The sequence below is a fragment of the Cryptomeria japonica genome, unplaced genomic scaffold, assembly GCF_030272615.1.
Source record: "Cryptomeria japonica unplaced genomic scaffold, Sugi_1.0 HiC_scaffold_12, whole genome shotgun sequence".
Taxonomy (NCBI): Eukaryota; Viridiplantae; Streptophyta; class Pinopsida; order Cupressales; family Cupressaceae; genus Cryptomeria; species Cryptomeria japonica.
Window position 1 is genome coordinate 826717 of NW_026728834.1, and position 25210 is coordinate 851926.

At 32.2% G+C, this 25210-nt stretch overlaps 1 protein-coding gene across 1 annotated transcript; it reads right to left on the reverse strand.

Annotated features, from left to right (window-relative positions):
• Positions 1–2981: 2981 nt before the first annotated feature.
• Positions 2982–4209, reverse strand: LOC131860454 (BURP domain-containing protein 3-like). Its single transcript, XM_059214856.1, has 2 exons — positions 4183–4209; positions 2982–3971 (listed from the first exon to the last, which is right to left on the reverse strand). Exons 1-2 carry the CDS (start codon positions 4207–4209, stop codon positions 2982–2984), a joined length of 1017 nt encoding a protein of 338 aa, XP_059070839.1.
• Between the last annotated feature and the right edge of the window lie 21001 nt (positions 4210–25210).

Here is a 25210-nt window from a genome sequence, read left to right on the forward strand (position 1 = left end):
TTGAATTAACATCTTACTTGCTGGAACTAGATTAGGATGTGGTAGGATGTGACCATTACCCTTGTAATAAAATATAGTGTAGTAATCCTTGTTGGCCCTATATTGTATCCTGGTTAATCAATATCTATGCTATTAGGGATTAAAGTTCATGAATGGAGAATGAAGTTATTGGATTGGGAATATGTGTATCTTATGTGATTGAATTGAAAATCATTCTTTAGACTTATGTGCAATCTTTTATCAAAAACGAGAAATGTTTACTTTTTAGAATTGAAGATTGGATATGTATGGATAATTGATGGTTAGGAGATTGTGTAACTAATATCTTGTGGTCATAAATGACAGGACTTGTTGTCAGTTGAGATCATGATATGTTGTAATAGATTATGAATGTTGTAAATGGATATTATTTATGTATATAATTCTAGATTGGAAAGGAATTAAACAATTAAGTAATGCGATTTGGTTATCTTCTGAGTGTATATGGATAGTATGAATAAATTGGAGGTTAATGGTATCATGGTATATGGATTTGTTTATGTGTTAATGATAGTTAAGTAATGGTGTTGAGATACCCTAGGGAATGATTGTTAGTGAGATGTATTGTTATTCCACTAGCGTACTACGTTCATTTGTTTATGATTATGAATTAGATGTGTATGTTTGGATGTTTGCTTAATGAATAATGGGATGAATATGTTGTATTGGTAGATGTTTAAAAAAAAAAAATCTGTTAGTTTAGTTATTTTCTCTAGGGTATTTTGGTGGGCATTAGACCCCTCTATTTCCAGGAAGAATGATGTAGTTGTTCAACATGATGCAAATAGACCTATTCTTGGCCCTTCATCTACAACTCAAAGTTGGGACAAAGGTAAGACTGTTCAAGCCCAGGTTTTCTAGGATGTGCTAAATATCAATGAAAATATTATTAACAAGAATGTTGAAATTCTATAGGCTATTGGGTTGGGTCGCCATACCCTTTTTTTGTCTTTTGTTTAGTTGAAGCTAGTTGTTGGTTATCTTTTGGCTCTTTAAGGTTGGTTGTCTCTTATTGTCAAGAGTTTCAAGTCCTTTCAAAACCTGTTTTACTCTAATTAAAAACATAAAAAATGGATAAGCTATATGAAAAATAATAGATAAAATGGAGTGATTGTTTTATATCTTAAAAATATATTTCAAAATAATTATTAAGTAATTAAAATAAAATCATATTATTAAAATAACATCACATTATAAGATCTTTTGGAAACTCATTTTCCTTCCTTGGTTTGAATGAATGTGTGTATTTGTTTTATCTTTTAGATATTGATTCATATATGAGGTGTATTAAAAAGAAAGGAATGATTTTACATAGAAACATTGAATTAACATCTTACCTGCTGGAACTAGATTAGGATGTGGTAGGATGTGACCATTACCCTTGTAATAAAATATAGTGTAGTAATCCTTGTTTGCCCTATATTGTATCCTGGTTAATGAATATCTATGCTATTAGGGATTAAGGTTCATGAATGAAGAATGAAGTTATTGGATTGGGAATATGTGTATCTTATGTGATTGAAATGAAAATCATTCTTTAGACTTGTGTGCAATCTTCTATTAGAAAGGAGAAATGTTTACTTTTTAGAATTGAAGATTGGATATGCATGGATAATTGTTGGTTAGGAGATTGTGTAACTAATATCCTGTGGTCACACATGATAGGACTTGTTGTCGGTTGAGATCATGATATGTTGTAATAGATTATGAATGTTGTAAATGGATATTATTTATGTATGTAATTCTAGATTGGAAAGGAATTAAACAATTAAGTAATGTGATTTAGTTATCTTCTGAGTGTATATGGATAGTATGAATAAATTGGAGGTTAATGGTATCATGGTATATGGATTTGTTTATGTGTTAACGATAGTTAAGTAATGGTGTTGAGATACCCTAGGGAATGATTGTTAGTGAGATGTATTGTTATTCCACTAGCATACTACATTCATTTGTTTATGATTATGAATTAGATGTGTATGTTTGGATGTTTGCTTAATGAATAATGGGATGAATATGTTGTATTGGTAGATGTTTTAAAAAAAAAATCTGTTAGTTTAGTTATTTTCTCTAGGGTATTTTGGTGGGCATTAGACACCTCTATTTCCAGGAAGAATGATGCAGTTGTTCAACATGATGCAGATAGACCTATTCTTGGCCCTTGATCTAGAACTCAAAGTTGGGACAAAGGTAAGACTGTTCAAGCCCAGGTTTTCTAGGATGTGCTAAATATCAATGAAAATATTATTAACAAGAATGCTGAAATTCTATAGGCTATTGGGTTGGGCGCCATACCCTTTTTTTGTCTTTTGTTTAGTTGGAGCTAGTTGTTGGTTATCTTTTGGCTCTTTAGGGTTGGTTGTCTCTTAGTGTCAAGAGTTTCAAGTCCTTTCAAAACCCATTTTACTCTAATCAAAAACATAAAAAATGGATAAGCTATATGAAAAATAATAGATAAAATGGAGTGATTGTTTTATATCTTAAAAATATATTTCAAAATAATTATTAAGTAATTAAAATAAAATCATATTATTAAAATAACATCACATTATAAAATCTTTTGGAAACTCATTTTCCTTCCTTGGTTTGAATGAATGTGTGTATTTATTTTATCTTTTAGATATTGATTCATATATGAGGTGTATTAAAAAGAAAGGAATGATTTTACATAGAAACGTTGAATTAACATCTTACTTGCTGCAACTATAGATGCTAACAGACATTAATAATAACGTTTTATTGTCTATAAATGCAATATGTGTACATGTGAGACAGTGCTAATTGACAGAAAGCTACTGCTTCTCACTACAAACGATAGTGCTAAATGACAGAAAGAGAGCTATTGCTCCACTCAACAAACTTGAAAAGCATGTTCTGCTGCTCCTTAGGCTGCAAATTCTTTATTTATATATAGCGAGCGCACTTGAGCAGTGGCCTGGATCTCAGTCAGCGGTGAGCCACAAAACGTCCCCTTGGCGAGCGAGATGACAGATAGAAGCGGCACCAGGCTTCACGTTCAACACCTGGAATACCATGTTGTCAGGATTCCAGGAACTGGTTTTCGTGTGACAGATGGCTGCCGCCTCCACCGTGCTGCCATCTTCGCCCTTCACCCAAACTCTTGCGGTCCTCGTACCTTGCAGATCGTGGCAGAGATACACCGCATATGGATATTGTGAACTGTGGCAGTAATACACTGCCTTGTCTTCTTTGCTCTCGTATTTCACTCCCGTAATGGTATACTCCTGCCTTACAGATTTTGACGTCTTTGAAAAATTCGTCGCCAGCACAGTCAAGCGATTGCTTCCCAGCTTCGACGTGGTGAAATCAATCATGGCCTCCAACGATGTTGGGCAGAATTTGGTTTCGCCCTTCATAGCAGGACTTTCACAATCTTGTAAAGTCTCCTTCATAGCCAGGGCCGTGATGGAATCTGGCGCTATGTTGAGCTCCTTCAACGCTACGGAAAGCTTGTCGGAGGAGAAAGGGATTTCGTCTGCAACGGCGCGTGGAAGAAAATACTTCTGATGAGAATTGGGAATGCTTTCGTGCAGAAAGGTGAGAGGCACTTTGGTTCCGCCTACCAAATCTTTCTCCAGCAGAAGCATGCACAGCGATATGTCCCTTGGCATTTGCGTAATTGCAGCGTAATTGATGCCCGCGACGCACCTCCCAACTCCTTTTGCCTGTTTTTGCGTCCCAACTTTTCTCGGAGGCATCCCCACGTTCACCTTCACTCCTCCCTTGCCCACGTTCACCTTCACTCCTCCCTTGCCCACGTTCACCTCCACTTTCTCATCGTTGGCTGAGATGAGTTCCTTCAGAGCTTCTGGCATGGGTGTTGTGGGCAGCTTCTCGTGCCAGTACGCCATACTCGGAGTCCAAGAGACCCTTTCACCCTGCAAATGCGCCGCTCGGATAGCTGCTACTGACTGTCAATTCCAAACAACAAAAAACTCATAAGCAAGCTAGCAAAGAAAAATTGTTTAGATTCGAGTCAAATTAATTACAAACTATATGAACTTTCTTGAGAAAGCATACAATAAGAAGAATGAAATTAGTTAGAATTCCCATCTTGTGAAAGACACCAAGTTCAATGATTCAGACATACCAAGTGAGAGAGGACTTTGTCCATATAAATACTGAGCTTAAGACGAGGGAAGCCGCCATTGTGGATGCAGGCATACCATACATGCATATGCATGCCCATATCTCAAATCATTTCATCCTATTTGTATTGTGGGACATTTTGATATTATCTAGTTTTACTAAGATATTTCTATGCACTCTTACTCTTACTTTTATTTGAGCTTTATTTATTAAAAAAAAAATATTTATAGTTTTAGCAGCACGACTCTTTTGAAAAGATATATATATTTTTATAACTTTAAGATAGAAAATATTTTATTTTTTCCATAATGTTATTTTGAATAGTTATTAGTTGTATATTTTTTCAAATTATAAATAGACATGAGGTGGCATATGTGGAAGATATCAGATCAGATCGTATGCTACATTGGTTTACAGTGTCGACCAACTTTAGGCAACTTTAAAAATATCAACGTCCATATCAGCTGATGAAGCGGGAGCCACCTTATTGATAATCACGGGCTAGAATTCAGTAACATTATTTTCTCTCACTTGCAAAATTGAAAAGCAACGCTATCAAAGTAAAGTTATCAGATTAATCACAAATTACGTGAATTCTTTTTTCTGTTTTTTCGGTGATCTGAATTATTTTGTCAATTCAAAGGACAATACCCAAAGCAGAATTTGTGGTATTGTAAACACATAACAAATCATATAAAATTTCATTTCATTGAAAATATATAAGAACCATACAATTTTTGGCAAATTCTGTGAAAGAGAGTTGTGTGCCCTTGAATCCATCCCATTTGGGCAAACTCTATAAAAGAGAGTTGTATGCCTAGAATCTATCCAATTTGGGCAAACTCTGTAAAAGAGAGTTGTATGCCCGAGCCTGTACAATTTAGGCAATCTTGTGAAGGAGCGTATGCCTATAACTCTGTAACTCTATAACTCTCCAACTCCTTGCAATTGGATTCGAATTGGGCTTATTTATAAGCTTTCAAAGAAGCTGAACAACCACCACATTTTTGTCCTCATCAGAAGTTGAAAAGATTTAAGGAAGCAGACCATTTTGTTTGCGAAAAGTTTCCTAAGAAGACTGCATAAATACAGGTATGATTTGTCAGCAATTCTTAGTTGCAGAACGCTACCATTGTTTCTCTGTTTTTGTTAGTAAAAATTTTCATTATTTGTTTTTTAATTAAAACCCCTATTTTTTTTATTGCTCAACTTCATTGTTATTACTAATGTGGGTATTTTCCAAAATCGCTGATTATTGCCTGAGACTTTCATTCATTTATTTGTTCACTGACAGGGGTTTTAGAGAACAGTATCCAGACTTTTTTGCAGGAGCTTTGTTTACTGTGACTTAATTTGAAGAATTTTCATTTAGCTTCATTTTCATTTTCAAGACTTTTGGCTCTATGGCCAATGCATAGGCTAAGGCTACTGATATCCTTCTGCACAGACACTTTGTCCTCAATGTCGTTCTTGTGTTGAGAAAAATTCTCCTTACAAAATCATAGATTTCTCGCTTGAAACGAAGCAGAAGAGCGGAAATGTTTTTTTTTTTATATTCCGTTGTCCACAAAATTCGCCACAACAATGGCAGGAATTTGAGGTGTTTCTATAATGCATATGAATTTTTTTATCCAGCAAATCAATATCAGATTGGACATTTTTGTTGTCCACTTGCATTAGGGATCTTTATGAATTTTGAAAGCCGCGATTAAGAGGAATTTTTTTAGTCTGCACACCACTACAGGCTGGTCTCGTTACCCATTAACTACTCTTTGATCCCAACAAACAATTTCGAGGGGCAAACCATCCTCCCACCAAGTCAGCCATTCGCCTATCAAATATTTGTAGGGAAAATTCTATAATCCTATTCAATTTGACCCTTCCATTGGTGTGCACTTATAGGTTAAAGCTCGGGACTCTTTTTTGCAAATGTAGATAGAAATCTGCATAATACCAATTCCATTCTTATTTCCCTGCAACTGGTAGGGGTTTCACCTTCAAGGTTGTTTGTGCAGTTGCAACAAATAACTCAAGACAAAATTTGTGTGTATATTACAACCATTGCATTTCATGGCAGTTACAAAACCTGGGCATGCTCCATTTTTTCCGTTTGCATAATAGTATTACAGTATCAGCATGGCCTGTAGCCTTCTTACATTGCCTACTGGTGCACTAGGCCTATCCTATGCATTCCGTGTTTATTTTTCAAATTCATTTTGTACTGACATTTTGCATTTCTAATTGAATTTGAGGTCTTGTATCGAATATTGAATGAAGTATTCTTTAAATGAAACCCGTGTGAATTTGATAGTGATAATAGCTATCCTTGTTGAACGGAATCATAGGATTATAAATTTATAAATTTAAGCAGAATACAAGGACACTAGGGCTCATTGAGATTGAAGTTGTGTAATTATTTTGCAAGTGGGTATGATAAAAAAATCACAATGGAGTAAAGTGGATTCCTGAACCTTCCTCTTTTTCCTTTTTCCTTTTTCCAGTTGGCTAAAACTTGAGTGAGCATACATCTAGCTTTACCATTCATGGAGTTTGATAGGGATATTCAGTATTTTAATAGTTTTATTATGCAACGCTTTTTGAATGGATTCGGGGGCATATAAATTTTAGCAGAATATAGGGAAACTGGGGTTCACTTTCCTTGAAGTTGTGTTTTTTTTTTTCTTTATTATTAGACAAGTGGGTTAGGTAAGAAACACCCAATAGAGAAAAATGGATTCCCAAACTCAGCTTTTCTTCTTTGTAAAGGATAATATTGTGATATGAATTGACAATATAAATGTGTTTTTGTCTGGCAGGGTATCCTTTGCACAACACAGTCTTACAAATTTCACATGCTTACTGCTCAAGGTAAGTAACTATTTCTTAAAGTTGTTTCTTTTGATTTGTTCTTCAAACATATATGACCAAAATATTAGGCTTTGTTTTTTTTTCATCTAGCCTAGGTAATAATTCACTGAGATGGAGTTTATTCATTTGTAAATCCTAGAGTTCTTGTATTCTGTAAGAGAGAGAGATTGTTGAACAAGTGTAGTGTAATTCTTTTAATTTTAATAAAGAAATAGATACAGTTTTTAAAGTGATATCTGAATAATAGTAAATTTCTCTATGTCTTTTGAAATTACCTTAAGGTCATATCTTTGCTTCTACCAGTGTTGATAAGTTAGAGAGATGTAGCTTTCCATGCTAATTTGATAGGTGATGTGACACTTCTGAGGTATCAATAACAGTACACAATAGTTTTCTCCCTCAAAGATAGTTCAATATTAATGTGAAGCTCTTCAACATTTAAAGTTGTTTGAAAACAATAACAATACACAATGGTTTGCTCTCTCAAAGATAGTTTAATATTAATGTGAAACTCTTCAACATTTAAAGATGCTTGAAGACAACTTAGGCTTCAGATAGCTCATCTTGTAGTGTACTCTAGTTCATTTCATGTCATGTTGCTTTCTTTGCCAAGTTAATTGGTTTAGATAAGAAACATTTTCTTATTTATCTTTTACCTTTTGCTAGGATTTTCACCAATTGAATGATTTCATTCAATCAAGAGCATTAGCATAATTTCAATGTTCTTTTCCAAATAAAAGATAAGATATTACATAGTTGTTAGACCATGTATCCCAAATTAGATTATTTTTGTTTTGTAAATAACTAGTTAATTGTCTTTCACAACAAACTTTTGATATTATGCTTAGTTTTTGTAAATCCAAATCTTTTGCACTATTCAGTTGCATTCAGAACCCGCATGGTATTACACACTACACTTTCCAAACTGCCACTTTATACTAGTTTTGAAAACTAGTTCTTAGAACACCACAACCAGTTATCAGTTTTGTACCAAATATCAGTTGTAAATTGTTTTTAAAATCATATTATATATGTATTTTTTTAAAGAAAGATTCCTGCAAGCAGTAAAGTGAGAAAAGTTGTTACCTTTTCATATGTAGTATTATTTATTTTTATACATTTTTTACATGCTCAAAGTAACTTTATACTAGAAAATTGTTCTTAACCTTTGACGGTTCTCATGACAACTTATATTTGGATATGATTTCTTTTGTTGTCCACTAATACATGTCTGTAGCTTTCTGTGACACATCACTGCAACTAAAGTCAATAGCATTTTGTGCTATGCTTATTTATTTATTTATGCCTCAAAGACTATAAAGATAAATTTCAGTCCATGTTCACCTACACGCTATTTCAAGAGAATTAAAAATCTTTTCTTCTCATATTCATACGGTTTTTCTTATTTTGATGCCTTCAGTTTAACCCATCAATCTTAATCCACCTAAGCACAAAAAATACAGAGTTGAATAATCAAGATGTTAAGCTCTAAATCATGAGACAGTTTGAGCAATCTCAATTCGACTATGATTTTACAGCATAGTACTGATATTTCTTCATTTCCCATATTTCATTTTCTCCTAGTGCCCACAATCTCTACCTTTCCCTCACCAGATTTAGCATAAGGCAGGGACTCTAGCTGTATATCACAGCTCTTGTTTTTATTGATCTTTTGAATTTAATCTGGATAATGTTTAAAAACAATTATAGTACAACAGCAAAATTATGTGAGATATTATTTTTGATGGGGTTTGTGGTTGCAATGTGTATAGAGACGTTAGCAAGGAATTCATATGATTTTTTTTATTTTCTCTTTCCAATTAGAAGTATTAGTTCATATAACTTTTTCTTGTTTTCTCCTCTTTCCACATTACTTGTGTAGAGGGGTTAGCAAGGAATCCAATAAAATTCTTATTGTAAAAATTGTATGGTGAGGGTTGTGCTCTTTACTGAGACCCTATAGTAGTCAATCATTGGTCCAAAATTAGTGGGAAATAACTACTTCATTACCCTAATTTGAATCCAAACAATTTAAATACCATTATTCAATGTGTCAACTACTTTGTTAAATTAATAAAATTCAATAAGTAATTAAAAGACTAAAACTGAAAAAAAGAAAGAAAAGAAAAAAGAAAAAAGATAACAATAAAAAAATATAGACCATACATTGCAAGTTGTTAATTGAAGTTCACCCCTTGAGTGCTATGTCTCTATTTTTGCTTCAAATGTGCAACCGATCTATTAAAATTCCCTTGTTTAAACATAGGTATACTCTTGACAAAATCTATAAATACACTTTCCCATAAATGAGAAGGTATTGGAAGTGGCATGGGTAAACCTATTATTTTGTTACCGAGTTCACTTGTAGCACAAATGACACACCCATTTACATATTTTTACATAGTTTCATTCATTTGAGGAAAATAACAATAATGTTGCAACTAAGCTACTGCTTTACGTGCACCAAAATGACCAGAAATAAGAGAAGTATGTGCTTCTCTAGTTACATGTACTCTTTCATCCCTTGGACCACACAATTTACCAAGATCATATAGCAGTTTGTCATGAATGTGTAATCTAGAATTCTTATACTTGTGTACCATGGATTGGTGTTTCATATACATCCTTGAAATTTCCATCTCTAGCATACTATTCGATATAACTTTCATGAGCTAAAGAACTATGCTATAGGATAATACATGGATTAATATAAGGACTTTTTGTCGATGTTATAAATCATCAATTTGGATCAATTAAGGGAATCCTCCTAGATCAATCATCTCTTTGGTGTTACTCATAATTACCTCCTAGTTTCGTATTAGTTAAGTCACATATGTAGACTTCCAGCAGGGTTTTTTAGTCTCTTTATTGATACTTTTTTATTCCCTTTGTAATAACCATCCATCTCTGGAATATTTCAGCCATTTATTTATTTTTCTGCCAAGACCAGTTATCAATTTCTTCATTTAGTCATTCCAAGCTATTTTTGGACACCAAATTTCCTAAACTCTAGATTTTTAATTTATCCTAGTGTATTTATGTCATTTTCCATTTAAAAAGCTCCATATAGGTATTCAAGGCACAAAAAAATCCCTCTGTTTTTTGTTGCAACTCAATGTAGATAATGCAATGTGTTTAGGTAGATTTAAGGTTAGGGTTGTTGGAAATTGACACTATTGGTTAGGTTTCACTATGTTGTCATTGATGGAAACATTATTTTGGGTTCCGACTTCATATGGTGTACCGGCAAGCACTTTATAGACTCTACACCGGCACTAGCACCGACACCGACAGGATAAAAGATTTCTTTGGTCACCAGCAATGCAGATCGACATGGTATGGTAAAGGTCATCGGTATTAGAGGCCGACACATCTTGGATCCGGCATCAGCAACTTGTTTTAATGCTTATTCATTTATGTTATATGGCCAACATGTTAATATGATATTGTATATATCCTTGTAAGCCGACATAAGGCATAAATTTGTATAGGGTATATAGGGGAGATTGATTAGATCATTTTGAATAAGGATAGATATGTGGAAGTGATACATGGATATAATGTAATGTGAAATATATCATAGAGACTGTGTATGCGAGGAACTCATTGTAAGGGTTATTCTGGTACTGAGGTTTAGGGTTTTAACTGGAATAGACTGATCTTAAAACATAATTGTATTCTTGCATAGGAGATGCTATATTAAGCAGTTCATATTTCTCTAGATTGTTGTCTGGATTGTTATGTAGTCAGTGAGGCTCCTATTGTGATGAGCAGTGTGGTCTAGGTTGTAAGCCTTCTTGCAAGTGCAGGCCCATCATATATTTTAATATCTCTTCATATGGCCAATGAACTGATATTGTGGGTCACAAACCCCACCATGGTTTTTCCTCTTTGAGGTTTCCCATGTATAATAATGTGTGTTATGTTTCTCATTTATGTATTTCTCTTAATGGTTGCATTGCTTTTTTCAATTTTGTTTATATCGATATACCAATTGGTGAATGAATGTTTTGTTAAGGCTAAAATCTTATATTCTGGTATAACACTAATTCACCCAACCCTCTCAATGTTATTGGTTTCCAACAATTGGTATCAGAGCCTTGTGCGTCAAAGGAAGTTTGACAACTTGATAAAGATCCTGAAACCAGAACCATTGGATATGGATTTGGAGAAGTAGCTTAAGATGGCACTTGAAGATTATGATGCTGAAAGATTGAAGAACTTAAAGCAACAAGATGAGTTTAATTATGCTAAAGAATTTATTCTTGTCCTACAAGAGAGACTATCATCTGTTCAAGCTAGGAGAAAGGAACTTTTGCAAAATCAAGATGATGAAAATGCACTTAAGGAACAATGTCAGAAATTGAGTCAGGAGAACATGGTTATGAAGAATTAAATGCAAGCTATGACTATAAGGATGTCTAAGGAGACTGAGGATAGAAAGAAAAATGAAGAAGATCTTGTTGTATCCCTAAAGAACAAATTTGAAGAGTGTGGTAGGTTGACTCATCAAAATGAGATGTTGAGGTCTGATTTGGTACAATCCCATAGCAATGAGCAAGAAATTGAAAGACAAATGTCAATACTAAGAGATTATTTAACTACTACAACTGAGTAGAAAGAAAAATTCAAGATCAGCTCAGCATAGCTTGATGAGTTATCGAAGAGATAGAGGCGGATTGGAGATTCCACTGGACTTGGATTTGAGCAAGGATAGAATTACGGTACTACTAATGAAGATCAAAACCATAAGGCACTGATAAGGAAGTTCAATACTTATAAATTCACTGGTAGATTTTTTGTTTGCAATAGATTTGGTCACATGGCTAGGCAATGTAGAAACAGAGCAAATTAGAACCCTGATTCTGCTCCCTATAAATGTTCTAAATGAAATAAAATTGGTCATAAGATAAAAGATTCCAGAATGAATGTAAAATTCTATGCTTGTGGAAAATTTGGACATATGGCTAATAAGTGCAGTTCAAATTTCACCGGTTTTAGCAAGGTAATTCAAAAGAACAAGGTTACATGCTATGCATGCAATGAAATTGGACATATTGCTAAGTTTTATAGAAGCAAAAATCCATCGGTTAGAAATGTAGGATCAAATGATAAAGGAAAAGAGAAGGTTAGTGAAATCCGGCAAGATCACACTCAAAGATGGGTTAGAAAGATAGAAGAGCAATCATCAGATGGGATTGTCTCAGTTACCTATTTGATAGAAGAAGCTATTGCTGCACCGACAGTGAGCTCATCCAGTAACTAAGGCAAATGCTTTAGGGGTATGCAAATTTCATGGAAGATGTTCTAGATATTGGAGAGGATTATCCAACATTGATATGTTTAGAGTGAGATCCGGTATCTTTCACCAGTAGTCATTTATGTTAATGGAAGATTAGGGTTTTCTCGATGTATAAAATGCCGATTACACTTTATTATCAACCACCTAGCATTCAAAGCAATTTTAGAGCAATTCAGAGCAACTTAGTGCAATCAGAAGCTATTCAGAGGTGATTAGATTTATTCTTGAGCGATCACATCGACATCTGGAAGGATTTGTTGGAGGTTTTCACTGAGAGTGAACAAAAGGTATTTTTCTTGAATCATGGAATTGGGATCATCTTCTGCTCTTGTTTTCATTGCAAATCCAACTATAGGAGAATTTAAGGACCTCCTCAGGCCAATTTTCAAATTCTTTCCACATGTGGCTAACAAGGAAGATTCAGTTGGAGCATTTTCTCACGTCATGGAAGGAGTGCTATATGTGGAAGATGTTAGGGCCTACATTCATTGTCATATAGAAGACTTAGGAACTTCTAAGATCAAGGGGATGTATATGAATGAACTCATGGGAGAATTTGGTAAAATCAAACTAGCATATAAACACATCAAAGATCTAGGGTTCACAGATATTCTGGATATGCCAGAGTTCGAGGATAAGATTGTCAGATATGTAATAATTAGAGTACATGGGGAATTTATATGGCTGGACAGACCCTAGAAAATTACTAAGGAAGCCATCCGAGCAATTACGAGTTTGCCATCAATAGGGAAACATCCGGATAAGAAAGTATCAAATCAATTCGTAAGGAAGATCATCGGTGCCACATCAAGCAAGAGATCGATGAAGGTGAGCACCATCACCGACATTGACATCAAATTTGGCAATATGGTTGTAGACTACAAGGTAACTCAGTCTAATCGACTGAATTCAGTTTCCAGTTCATGCATTTTGGCTGCTTATAAGCTGATGAGAGAAAATATCAAGTTAGATCTTTGTGACTGGATGCTTGAGGAGTTATTGATCAATTTAGGGAAGATTAAAGGTGAGAAGAAGGGCACGTTCTAGTATGGAAATTTGTTAGTCTACTTAAAGTTATACTTTTTGAATGATACTCCCATTTCTGGAAGGAAGTAATGGGTTTTTGACATCTTGATAGGAATAAAAATAAAGCAATCAATTGTTGCATTGGGAAGTCTTAGAGTTGATAAGGTATGGGGTTACTTCAAGGCTTTTTAGAAATCTATGAGGTCTAGAATAGGAATACCTAAGAAAATAGTAGAGAAATAATCTACCGACATTTGTTTCATCATGAAGAAGGATGTGACTCTCATGGAGGCAATCAAGCCCTGAAAGATTTGGATAGAGGAAACGGGCTATGAGGTAGATGCATTAATCATTGATGCCTATGCAAAAATTTTGATTGATGCTGCAAATTCTTTATTTATATATAGCGAGCGCACTTGAGCAGTGGCCTGGATCTCAGTCAGCTGTGATACCAAGTGAGAGAGGACTTTGTCCATATAAATACTGAGCTTAAGACGAGGGAAGCCGCCATTGTGGATGCAGGCATACCATACATGCATATGCATGCCCATATCTCAAATCATTTCATCCTATTTGTATTGTGGGACATTTTGATATTATCTAGTTTTACTAAGATATTTCTATGCACTCTTACTTTTATTTGAGCTTTATTTATTAAAAAAAATATATTTATAGTTTTAGCAGCACGACTCTTTTGAAAAGATATATATAATTTTATAACTTTAAGATGGAAAAAATAATTTATAACTTTAAGATAGAAAATATTTAATTTTTTCCATAATGTTATTTTGAATAGTTATTAGTTGTATATTTTTTGAAATTATAAATAGACATGAGGTGGCATATCTGGAAGATATCAGATCAGATCGTATGCTACATTGGTTTATAGTGTCGACCAACTTTAGGCAACTTTAAAAATATCAACGTCCATATCAGCTGATGAAGCGGGAGCCACCTTATTGATAATCACGGGCTAGAATTCAGTAACATTATTGTCTCACACTTGCAAAACTGAAAAGCAACGCTATCAAAGTAAAGTTATCAGATTAATCATAAATTACGTGAATTCTTTTTTCTGTTTTTTCCGTGATTTGAATTATTTTGTCAATTCAAAGGACAATACCCAAAGCAGAATTTGTGGTATTGTAAACACAACAAATCATATAAAATTTCATTTCATTGAAAATATATAAGAATCATACAATTTTTGGCAAACTCTGTGAAAGAGAGTTGTGTGCCCTTGAATCCATCCCATTTGGGCAAACTCTATAAAAGAGAGTTGTATGCCTAGAATCTATCCAATTTGGGCAAACTCTGTAAAAGAGAGTTGTATGCCCGAGCCTCTACAATTTAAGCAATCTTGTGAAGGAGCGTATGCCTATAACTCTGTAACTCTATAACTCTCCAACTCCTTGCAATTGGATTCGAATTAGGCTTATTTAGAAGCTTTCAAAGAAGCTGAACAACCACCACATTTTTGTCCTCATCGGAAGTCGAAAAGACAATCCAATATTGAAAGGTTATTACATTTATATGAAGACAAAAATTAATTAAAAATTAAAATATTTAATACTCGGACTTATTTCTAATCCCCATGACCATCTTGTGAAAGACAGTCAGTCCCACCGACAACATGTTGTAGTGATTTAGAGATACAGAAGTAAACGTGAGAGTCATAAAAGGACGATATAATGTCAGGGCGTACGTGTCCATAGTCATTGGGAATATAGATTTCTTATGTGATATTTAAATAATCATCAAACAGTTTTATAGTAAATGGCTGGTTGTGGCAACACTCTATTTAAATAATCATAGTTTTATAGTAATTTTCATATTATTTTATCTTATTTTTATTGATCGTTTGAATTTAATCTGGATAATGTTTAAAAACAATTATAGTACAGTAGCAAAATTATGTGATATATTCTTTTTGATGGGGTTTGTGGTTGCAATGTGTATAGAGAGGTTAGCAAGGAATTCATATGATTTTTTTTCTTTTCTTCTCTTTCCAATTAGAAGTATTAGTCCATATAACCTTTTCTTATTTTTCCCTCACTTCTCATTAGATGAGTTCATACAACTTTTTCTTGTTTTCTCCTCTTTCCACATAACTTGTGTAGAGGGGTTAGCAAGGAATCCAATAAACTTCTTATTGTAAAAAATGTATGGTGAGGGTTGTGCTCTTTACAGAGACCCTATAGTAGTCAATCATTGATCTCAAATTAGTGGGAAATAACTACTTCTTACCCTAATTTGAATCCAAACAATTTAAATACCATTATTCAATGTGTCAACTACTTTGTTAAATTAATAAAATTCAGTAAGTAATTAAAAGACTAAAGCTGAAAAAAAAAAAAAAGAAAAAGAAAAAAGAGAACAATAAAAAAATATAGACCATACATTGCAAGTTGTTAATGAAGTTCACCCCTTGAGTGCTACGTCTCTATTTTTGCTTCAAATGTGCAACCGATCTATTAAAATTCCCTTATTTAAACATAGGTATACTCTTGACAAGATCTATAAATACGCTTTCCCATAAATGAGAAGGTACTAGAAGTGGCATGGGCAAACCTATTATTTTTTTACCAAAATTACCAGAAATAAGAGAAGTATGTGCTTCTCTAGTTACATGTACTCTTTCATCCCTTGGACCACACAATTTACCAAGATGATATAGTAGTTTGTCATGAACATGTAATCTAGAATTCTTATACTTGTGTACCATGGATTAGTGTTTCATATACATCCTTGAAATTTCCATCTCTAGCATACTATTCGATATAACTTTCATGAGCTAAAGACCTATGCTATAGGATAATGCATGCATTAATATAAGCAATTTTTGTCAATTTGGATCAATTATGGGAATCCTCCTAGATCAATCATCTCTTTGGTGTTACTCATAATTACCTCCTAGTTTTGTATTAGTTTAGTCACTTATGTAGACTTCCACCTGGGTTTTTTAGTCTCTTTATTCATATTTTTTTTATTCCCTTTGTAATAACCATCCATCTCTGGAATATTTCAGCCATTTCTTTAGTTTTCTCCCAAGACTAGTTATCAATTTCTTCATTTAGTCATTCCAAGTTATTTTTGGACACCAAATTTTCTAAACTCTAGATTTTACATTTATCCTGGTGTATTTATGTCATTTTCCATTTAAAAGCTCCATATGGGTATTCAATTCACAAAAAAATCCTTTAATTTTTTGTTGCAACTCAATGTAGATAATGCAATGTGTTCAGGTAGATTTAAGGTTAGGGTCAAGGTTACATTATAGTTAGTGTCCACATTGAATTAAGTTAGGGTAATGGTTATATTAGGGTTACAAATTAATTAAGAGAAATATTCAATTTTAGATTAAATTAGGTTTAGGGTTGGGTTTTAATTGGGGTTATAGCTATAATTAGGGTTAACATTAGAATTGCGGTTAATGTTAGAATAAAGATTATATATCAAGTTATAATTATGGTTATGGTCAATATTAGAACTAGGGTTAGGGATAGGGCAAGGTCAAGTTTGAGATTAGGTTGAGTTTTTAATTAAGATTAAGGTATGAGTTCTTAAGTTCAATAAGAGTTAGGATTGAGGTTAGGTTAGGTTAGGATTCTTTTAGGCTTAGGGTTAGGGTTCAAGTTCAATGAGGGTTAGGGTTAGAGTTCAAGTTCAATGAGAGTAATATATATAGCAAGCGTAGTTGAATAGTTATATGGATCTCAAGTGGCTCTGAGCCACAAAACATTGCCTTGTAGAGACTAATGGAAGATATAAGTGACATATAATTGTTTATTAAAATATTTCTATGGATGTAGGCATAACACATGCATGTTAATATTTCAAATTACATTATTTTATTTTTGTCTTTATCTTATTTTTATTGTGGGATATTTTGATATTTTTGGTCAATATCTACTATCACATTATTTTCTTTCTATCTTCATTTTATTTTAATCATGGGAATTTGATATTTTTAAAACACACATACTAATGTACTTTATAAAGATATTTCTATGGATGCATGCATAGCATACATGCATGTGAATGTCAATATCTCAAATTACATTATTTTCTATCTCTCCATCATATTTTTACTGTGTAACATTTTGATATTTTTTAGATATGTAGTAATGTATATTAGTAAGATATATTTGTGTTCTATTAATTTTATTTAAGATTTATTTAATTATTAATTTTTAAAAAAGATATGTGTAGTTTAGTAGCTTGATTCTTTTAAAAAGATGTGTAATTTTATATGTTTAAAATATAATTTTCTTCCATAAGATTATTTTGTATAGTTTTCTGTTATTTTATATATTTTTAAAATATATCATTTATTTATTTTTTAAATAAAATTATTTAATATTAATACATGCATTTTAAAAAAAATGTTTTATATTGAATGCAAAATTCGATAAACTTTCTTTGTAATTCCCATAATTCATATGGCTAAAATGAAAAAGAAAAGACTAGTTGTATTATTTTTTCTTACAGAACAAACAGGTTTTGAAGGGACTCAAAACGCTTTAACAAAGATCTACAACAAGTAGCTGGATAAAGATATACCCATTTTAAAATAGAAACCCAAAGTCAACAAAAAGTGAAAACCTAGCAAAAAGACAGCAAAGAGGAAGAAACTAATACAAAATTTTTAGGGCCTTCGCAACCTTTGTTTCCAGTTGAGTCATGTTTAGAGCAATTTTCTTGAGTTCCTAAATTTTTTGGTTTGCAAATTTCTTCTTCAAGTTGGCTTTGGTTCTTTTGGATGGCCCAACCATTTCCTCCTATTTTTTATCTATGGAATCCACATCCAAGGTAGCTGCTTCTTGATGGATAGTTTCTAGTTTCCCTACCATGGTATTTACACTTTCAACAAAACTCTTCACCACCTTGTGTCTACATGTAACCAGAGAGATAAGGTTCCCATTGACTTTCTAAAATTTATTCTCCATCTGACTCAGTCTGCCTTCATATTCTTTCTTGAGTTTATCTTTGAGAAAAGATATTTTTCTATCATAATCTCTCTTTATATCACTTACAGTGCTCATCGTTTTCTGCACATAGTCCACAATTGATTTTCTCTAGTCCACCATCCACTATTTTACACCTTGATTTTCTTGTTTCCTATTGACTGCCCGAAGTTTGATATTGATGCCCTTGATCTCATGGAAAGCCCATTTAAACATCCTAAAATTATCCACAATTGAATCATGGGTAATGGCCAAGACATCATCTGGGTTCTTTCTATCCAAGATAAGAAAAGACAAATTTGTATTTAGATCATTTGAGAAGGGGGTCTATCACTCCTAATGGGTGCAAAAATGGACTTATTCGGGATAGAATTGTAGGAGGGAAGTGATTCAGAATTAAAAGTGGACACAAGGGATGCTTTGACTCTCTTAAATTTGTGACCAATCTTCAAGGAAGAGTTTGGCTCAGAGGAAGACTAGTTGTATTGTTTACTCATTATAATATCATATTTACAATCAATATGGATCGACCAACTTGATATAGAACTACAATATAATACTAGAGACACACATTATTACTTTAATGAATTCAATCAAATGAGATGAGAAGGACGACTAATTTAATAAATTATTTACTAAATGACCCTGAAACACTGTTTTTGGAAATAACTACAACTGATTCTTAATATAACTAATATTTTTGAAAAGCTATCTATTTGTAATTCAAATTCTACATTTAGGATATGAAACTAAATTAATGAGGAAATCTTATTGAGTCTTCTAATCAAATATTAAAATCAATGAAATTAGATGCATGGATATTTATTTATAAATTATATACTAGATAATATACAAATTAAATGAAATATCTTATATAAATTATATTAGAAGCTCAGTCTAAAATAATAGCATTATTTTTTAATATGTTGGTGTGAATGGAGTGTTATCTAATCAACTCATCACCTAGGTTCTATTGACACTAATTGTGTAAGTTTACTTAGGATACCCACAAGATACTTATCACTTAAAGTCTCAAGTCATAATCTGATTACGACACATGTCATAATATTAGATAATATTATGTTTCATTTTGGTCTATATAACACATTGGCTCTTAATGTAACTGAAACACTATTTTTTGAAATAACTACAACTGATTCTCAATATACCTAATATTTTTGAAAAGGTATCTATTTGTAGTTCAAATTCTACATTTAAGATATGAAATTAAATTAATGAGGGAATCTTATTGAGTCTTCTAATCAAATATTAAAATCAATGAATTTAGATGTATGAATATTTATTTATAAATTATATACTAGATAATATACAAATTAAATGAAATATCTTATATAAATTATATTAGGAGTTAAGTCTAAAATAATAGTAATAGTTTTAAATATGTTGGTGTGAATGGAGTGTTATGTAATCAACTCATCGCCTAGGTTCTATTGACAGTAATTGTGTAAGTTTACTTAGGATACACATAAGATACTTATCACTTAAAGTCTGAAGTCACAATCTAATTACGACACATGTCATAATACTAGATAATCTTATGTTTCATTTTGGTCTATATAACTCATTGGCTCTTAATGAAATTTTATTTCATTATAATTCATTATCATTGTATACTTGCGTCTTGTGATAGATACTCTTATTCTCTCACATTTGATCTCTTGTATATTTTCATTGGAGCTCTTAAATCATGGATGGTTACATATTTAGCAAAATCTTGCATGGTATAAAGCATTCCATAAAAACTCATTCATGATACTAAATCTTGTGGGATTACTTCTTGATAGTATAAGATCTCCACTTTTTATCACGCGATGTCTTGAAAAATTAAGAAAACTTGATAATAATACTAGATCCTATGGGGATCTTTGTGAATTTGTACTATAGGTTCACTTTAGATAATGTTAATGTAAATCTACTATCATCATTGAGTTCAAAGGTCTAATGTCCCAAAATATTAGATTAAAATGTTACAAAATGTAATGCTCCAAAATATAAGATTAAAATGTATGACTTTTTTTCGATAAAACTCGAATAATTTAAATAATTTAAATAATTCTTGTAGGGTATAATATTTATTTAAAGAATAAAACACTCCCAAATTAAACATTGATTTACATCAATCTAGTCATAATTTCAAATAATTGAATTAAGATAGATAATAGCAAATAATAAAAAATATAAAAAAAATTAACAGAATGAAATCAAGAAATTGACACCCTCAAATTCTATTAATATTCATATTTATGGACTTAATTCAGCTATCATATATATATGGCATGATATTATTGCGACAAGTATCACTCTAGTGTCCAAACCATCCAAGTATTAAACTTATTTGGTACCCATTTGATAATTTTTTTATTTTCTTTTGTTTTCCTTACCTCTTCATTTCTTAATTTCTCGGGGTGAGCTTGGCCAATAAAGAAAACTATAATATGGATAAATTCAATCCAAAGTTTATTTCTTTTATTTTACATACTATGAAACAATGAAAGTTAAATGAAGCTATATTTTAAGAAATTTTCAAGTACTCTCATAGATATATGATAAGATTTTCAAATCTTTTCTATAATTTCTTTCTCAATTTATATTGTGCTTATCATACCAAACTTAAGGATTTGTTCTATAAGTTCATGGCGGTCTATTAGAGTGGTTTTGTTAGAGAAATTTTTGGTTGACAATATAGATAGATTAGTGTTAAACTCTTGGAGCATGTGTTAACCCCTAAGGAATTTTTGGCATTAGTGTCAAATGGTTGATATTTCCTTGACATTTGAAGCATTGACATTTTATGCTTGCCGTTGAAAACTTGTGCATATATGGTTGTGACTAAGTCACTAGGTGATGGCTAAGTGGTTAAGCCACCTAAGTGACTACCTAAAACATGTTATAATGTTTATTCACCGCACTGACAAGGACATACCAGGCATATTGGTTTGTTTTATTATTTCCCACTGAAATACTTGGTGAGTAGGACATGACATATCATCGGCATTTTGTAGAGGCATATTATATGGTTTCAAAGCTTAGCTTTGTAAAATCTTTATTTTTGTTTTGAAAGCCTTTAAGATCGAAGTAGGGCACACACATGGAATTCAAGTTTTTGTTCTCAACCAAGGAAGTTGCAATAAGTGTGCATGACAGTTTTTCATGGGCAATGCATGATAGTTTGACTAGGAAAAACATGGAAATGATAGGAAGTTTGAAGACGTCTTTAGGTGTTTTCATTCCAAAACCCATATTTTGTGTTTGTTAATCTCTTTCCAGCATTTAGTAATGTTATTGTTCGAATTCAAACTGTTTGAGCAAAATTGTTATTTTCTGTTGCTTGAGTTATGAAAGTGATTAAGGGGAGTTTGATTTGTGTAGACACTTAAATTAATTATTTGCATTAATTAATTTAATTCTCTCTCACATGATTAATTTATTTAATTTTGTTAATCCTTATTATTTCTCAGTATTGAATAAATTTAATTTAATTAATATTGTCACTATAGTCCAATAATTAATTTATCAAATAAATTAATTATTTCCCTATTCTTCTAAAGTCCCTCCAATAATTATTTCCTCTAAACCCACTCAGTTAATTAATTTTAATTAATTAATCTAGTCATGTGATTCCTACAAATCACTTTTTCCTAATCCCACTTAGCCTAATTAATTCTTCTAGAATCTTTCATAATCCCACATATTATTATTCTTCTATTTTAAATTCCCTGCTCATGTCACATCAACATTGAGCCTCTCAAAGAAATTCAAATTTATTTGAATCCCTCTATGCATCCTCATTTTTAAATTTCAAATTCTTTTCCCCCCTTATTATTATTCTTCAATTTTAAATTCCCCACTCATTTCACATCAACATTGAGCCTCTCAAAGAAATTCAAATTTATTTGAATCCCCCTATGCATCCTCATTTTGCAATTTCAAATTTCTTTCCCCCCTTTTCCCCAAGGAATTTTATATTCTTTTTTATTCCTTCAAGGTATCCTTGATTGATGCCAACTACTTCAAACCAATCCTAGCCCTTCATCATCTTTTGATCTCCACCCTCCATTTAAAATTTGAAAATCTATAAATGGAGGCCACTTCTCTCATTTTAACCATCTCTTTATATTCTATCCTTATACTGTCAATTTTTATCTTTCAATCATAAATATAGCAATCTTCATTAGGAAGACATTGTATTGCTTTACTGTTAAAATGAAATGATTCTATGAAGGACTCATCACAAGCTTTTAAACATAAAGAATCATTTTCATTAACTTCATGTATAAGATTGAAAGCTTCATACTCTGGTTGCATGTAAATCTGAAAATTTTCATCCTTTGTATTTTTTGGAACAAGATAACTTTCCATACTATTAAAACTAAAAGTTTCTATTTCTAGGTAATAGAAAGACCTCAAAAAACCTTTTTCATTCAATCTCGTAGGTTCTCTAATGTTGTCTTGATTATTCTCACTTACCATTGTTTGACTTGCATGAGACTGAACCGTTTCTTGCTGAACTTCTTGCTCATTCATGACAAGGTAGTTGTAGGAGAGAGATGAAACTGAGATGAATGGAGCCTCATCATCATAAAATTTTAATTCTTCTTTCAATTGGGATACCTTTTATTATATTCTTGCAACAACCTTGTCTTTTCTTTTAGCTCTTTGAGCTTGTGAAATCTAACAAAAAGACTTCTCCATAAAAGAGAAGATACATGATCGTCTGTTATACTTAGTTTGGTTTTTACAACATGAGAAATTATTTCTTTGTAGTGATCCCAAAAGTCATGCAACACTTTATCATCCATCTCAAGAATTTACAAGCTGGTGGGACTTGGTCTTTTCCCCAATCTTGCAGCCTTTTGATTTTGCATGATGATTTAATAGAGTCGCCAATCCTACACACACAGAGATAAATCTAAAAATCTAAGGAAACCAAATGCACTAATCTTTGATTCTGAGTCCCCAACAGAGTTGCCAAAAATCTATTGGTAAATAGATTTGTCCCTTTCCTGAAATTTATTTGTTTTCTTTGAACAAAATTATAACTCTTGTATGCCCCTTTATGAAAGGAAACAAATTACCAACAATTGGATGAATTAATTAAAATCCAACCTCTGCATTAGAGGGAAGCTCTTCGTATGATTTGCAATGAATTTAATACAAAATTAAATGTTGACACTTTTTACCAGAAAGCATGGAAAGGCTTTAGCATTCATCCATCAACACAAAACAATGCCTTCAAACTGAAACAAATATAATATTCTGAAGATTAAATAGGAGCTCACTAACTCTAATTCAAACACACGTTCACTTTATAAATTTAGAGCATAGAAAATGCACAGCAGTATTGATGTCTAATCAATACTCTCTCATGCCTCACAGGACAAGGGGGATCAACATAACTCAATACACAATAAATTTGCTAACAATTAATAGTAACCATGAATTCAAAAAAAAACATAGAAATAATTGATCATAAAATGATATCATGCCCATAGTAGATTTCTCAAGAAATATTGCTAATCTTTAAACACACAAATTCAAAGACTGCACACCATAACATTTTATTGATAATCATCGATTCCAGTTTAAAGCAATTCATAGAAAAACAAAATGGATATTGTCTGTTGCTCGAAAAATCATAGTTTTTCTAGCCCCTTTCTTTTCTTTTTCCCCCATATATATAGTCTCTCTTGTTTTTAAGAGACTTTCAGTTATCAATAACTAATTCCTAGAAATATTATTAATTAATCTTTTCTTTAATCTTTTATCCACTTCCAAATAACTTTTTTAAAAAAAAATCTTCAAATCTTTTATCTCAGAATTTTTATAGACCCATACTTAGAGATAAATAACTTTTTAACGTGATAATATTTGTCCGATCGCGCCAGTGAGAATTTAGAAAACTAGGTTTTCTAAAACATATTAAAAATACAGCGCGATCCAGCAGTTGAGTTGACAGTTATGCCCCCCGCACTGAGATTGATTTTTTCTCTCTCAGAAAATTCATGGTTATAGATTACATTGAAAATTATAAACATTAGACATGCCAATGTTATTGGATTATTGAACTCGCTGAAATCACTCTGAACCTGCATCTGATGAATTTGAACTCTGAATTTGAACCTCCAAAATTGAACCTTGAACCTTGAACCTGCACGCTTGAACCTGCGCACTTGAACCTTTGAACCTTGAAGAAAAGAAGGTTCAAAGTTCAAGTTCAAAGACCAAAAATTACAATGAACCCAAAATTTGAACTTTGAACCTTTTTTACTTGTGCGCTTGAACCTATGGGCTTGAACCAAAAAGGTTCAAAGTTCAAGTTCAATGAACAAAAATTATGAAACCCGCTTCAGTTGAATTTGAACTTTGAACTTGAACCCGAACTTTGAACTTTTTGAAAAGGTTCAAGGTTCAAGTTCAATGGCAATTGTTCTTTTGGGTTTCCATAGGAAAACCTCCATAACTTTTTACTGAGTGCTCTGTTTCTTATGAAATTTTAACTATAGAATAAATGGGCCTAGTACAGCATAACCTAGAAATAATTTTTTCATAGGACATATAAGACTTGAGATTTAATTGTTTGCGTATATGGGTAACCAAAAAATAAAACAATTAAAATCTCCCAGCCAACATGGAGTTTGGCCATAAAAACTTCAGCATTAAAACATTAACAATAACTAATTTTTAGTTGATTATGAGGCTCTAGGAACAAGCAAAAATATAGGGTAAAAAATGAAAAAAGGCATAACCTTTGCATATTAACTCGGATTTTTTATTTTCTAAAAGTGTTGGAAAGATGATTCAGAGATCTAATCTATGGTTTAAACCATTTTTTCAAGATTTGTCTTCAAAAATTAGTTGAACACGTCCAAATTTGACC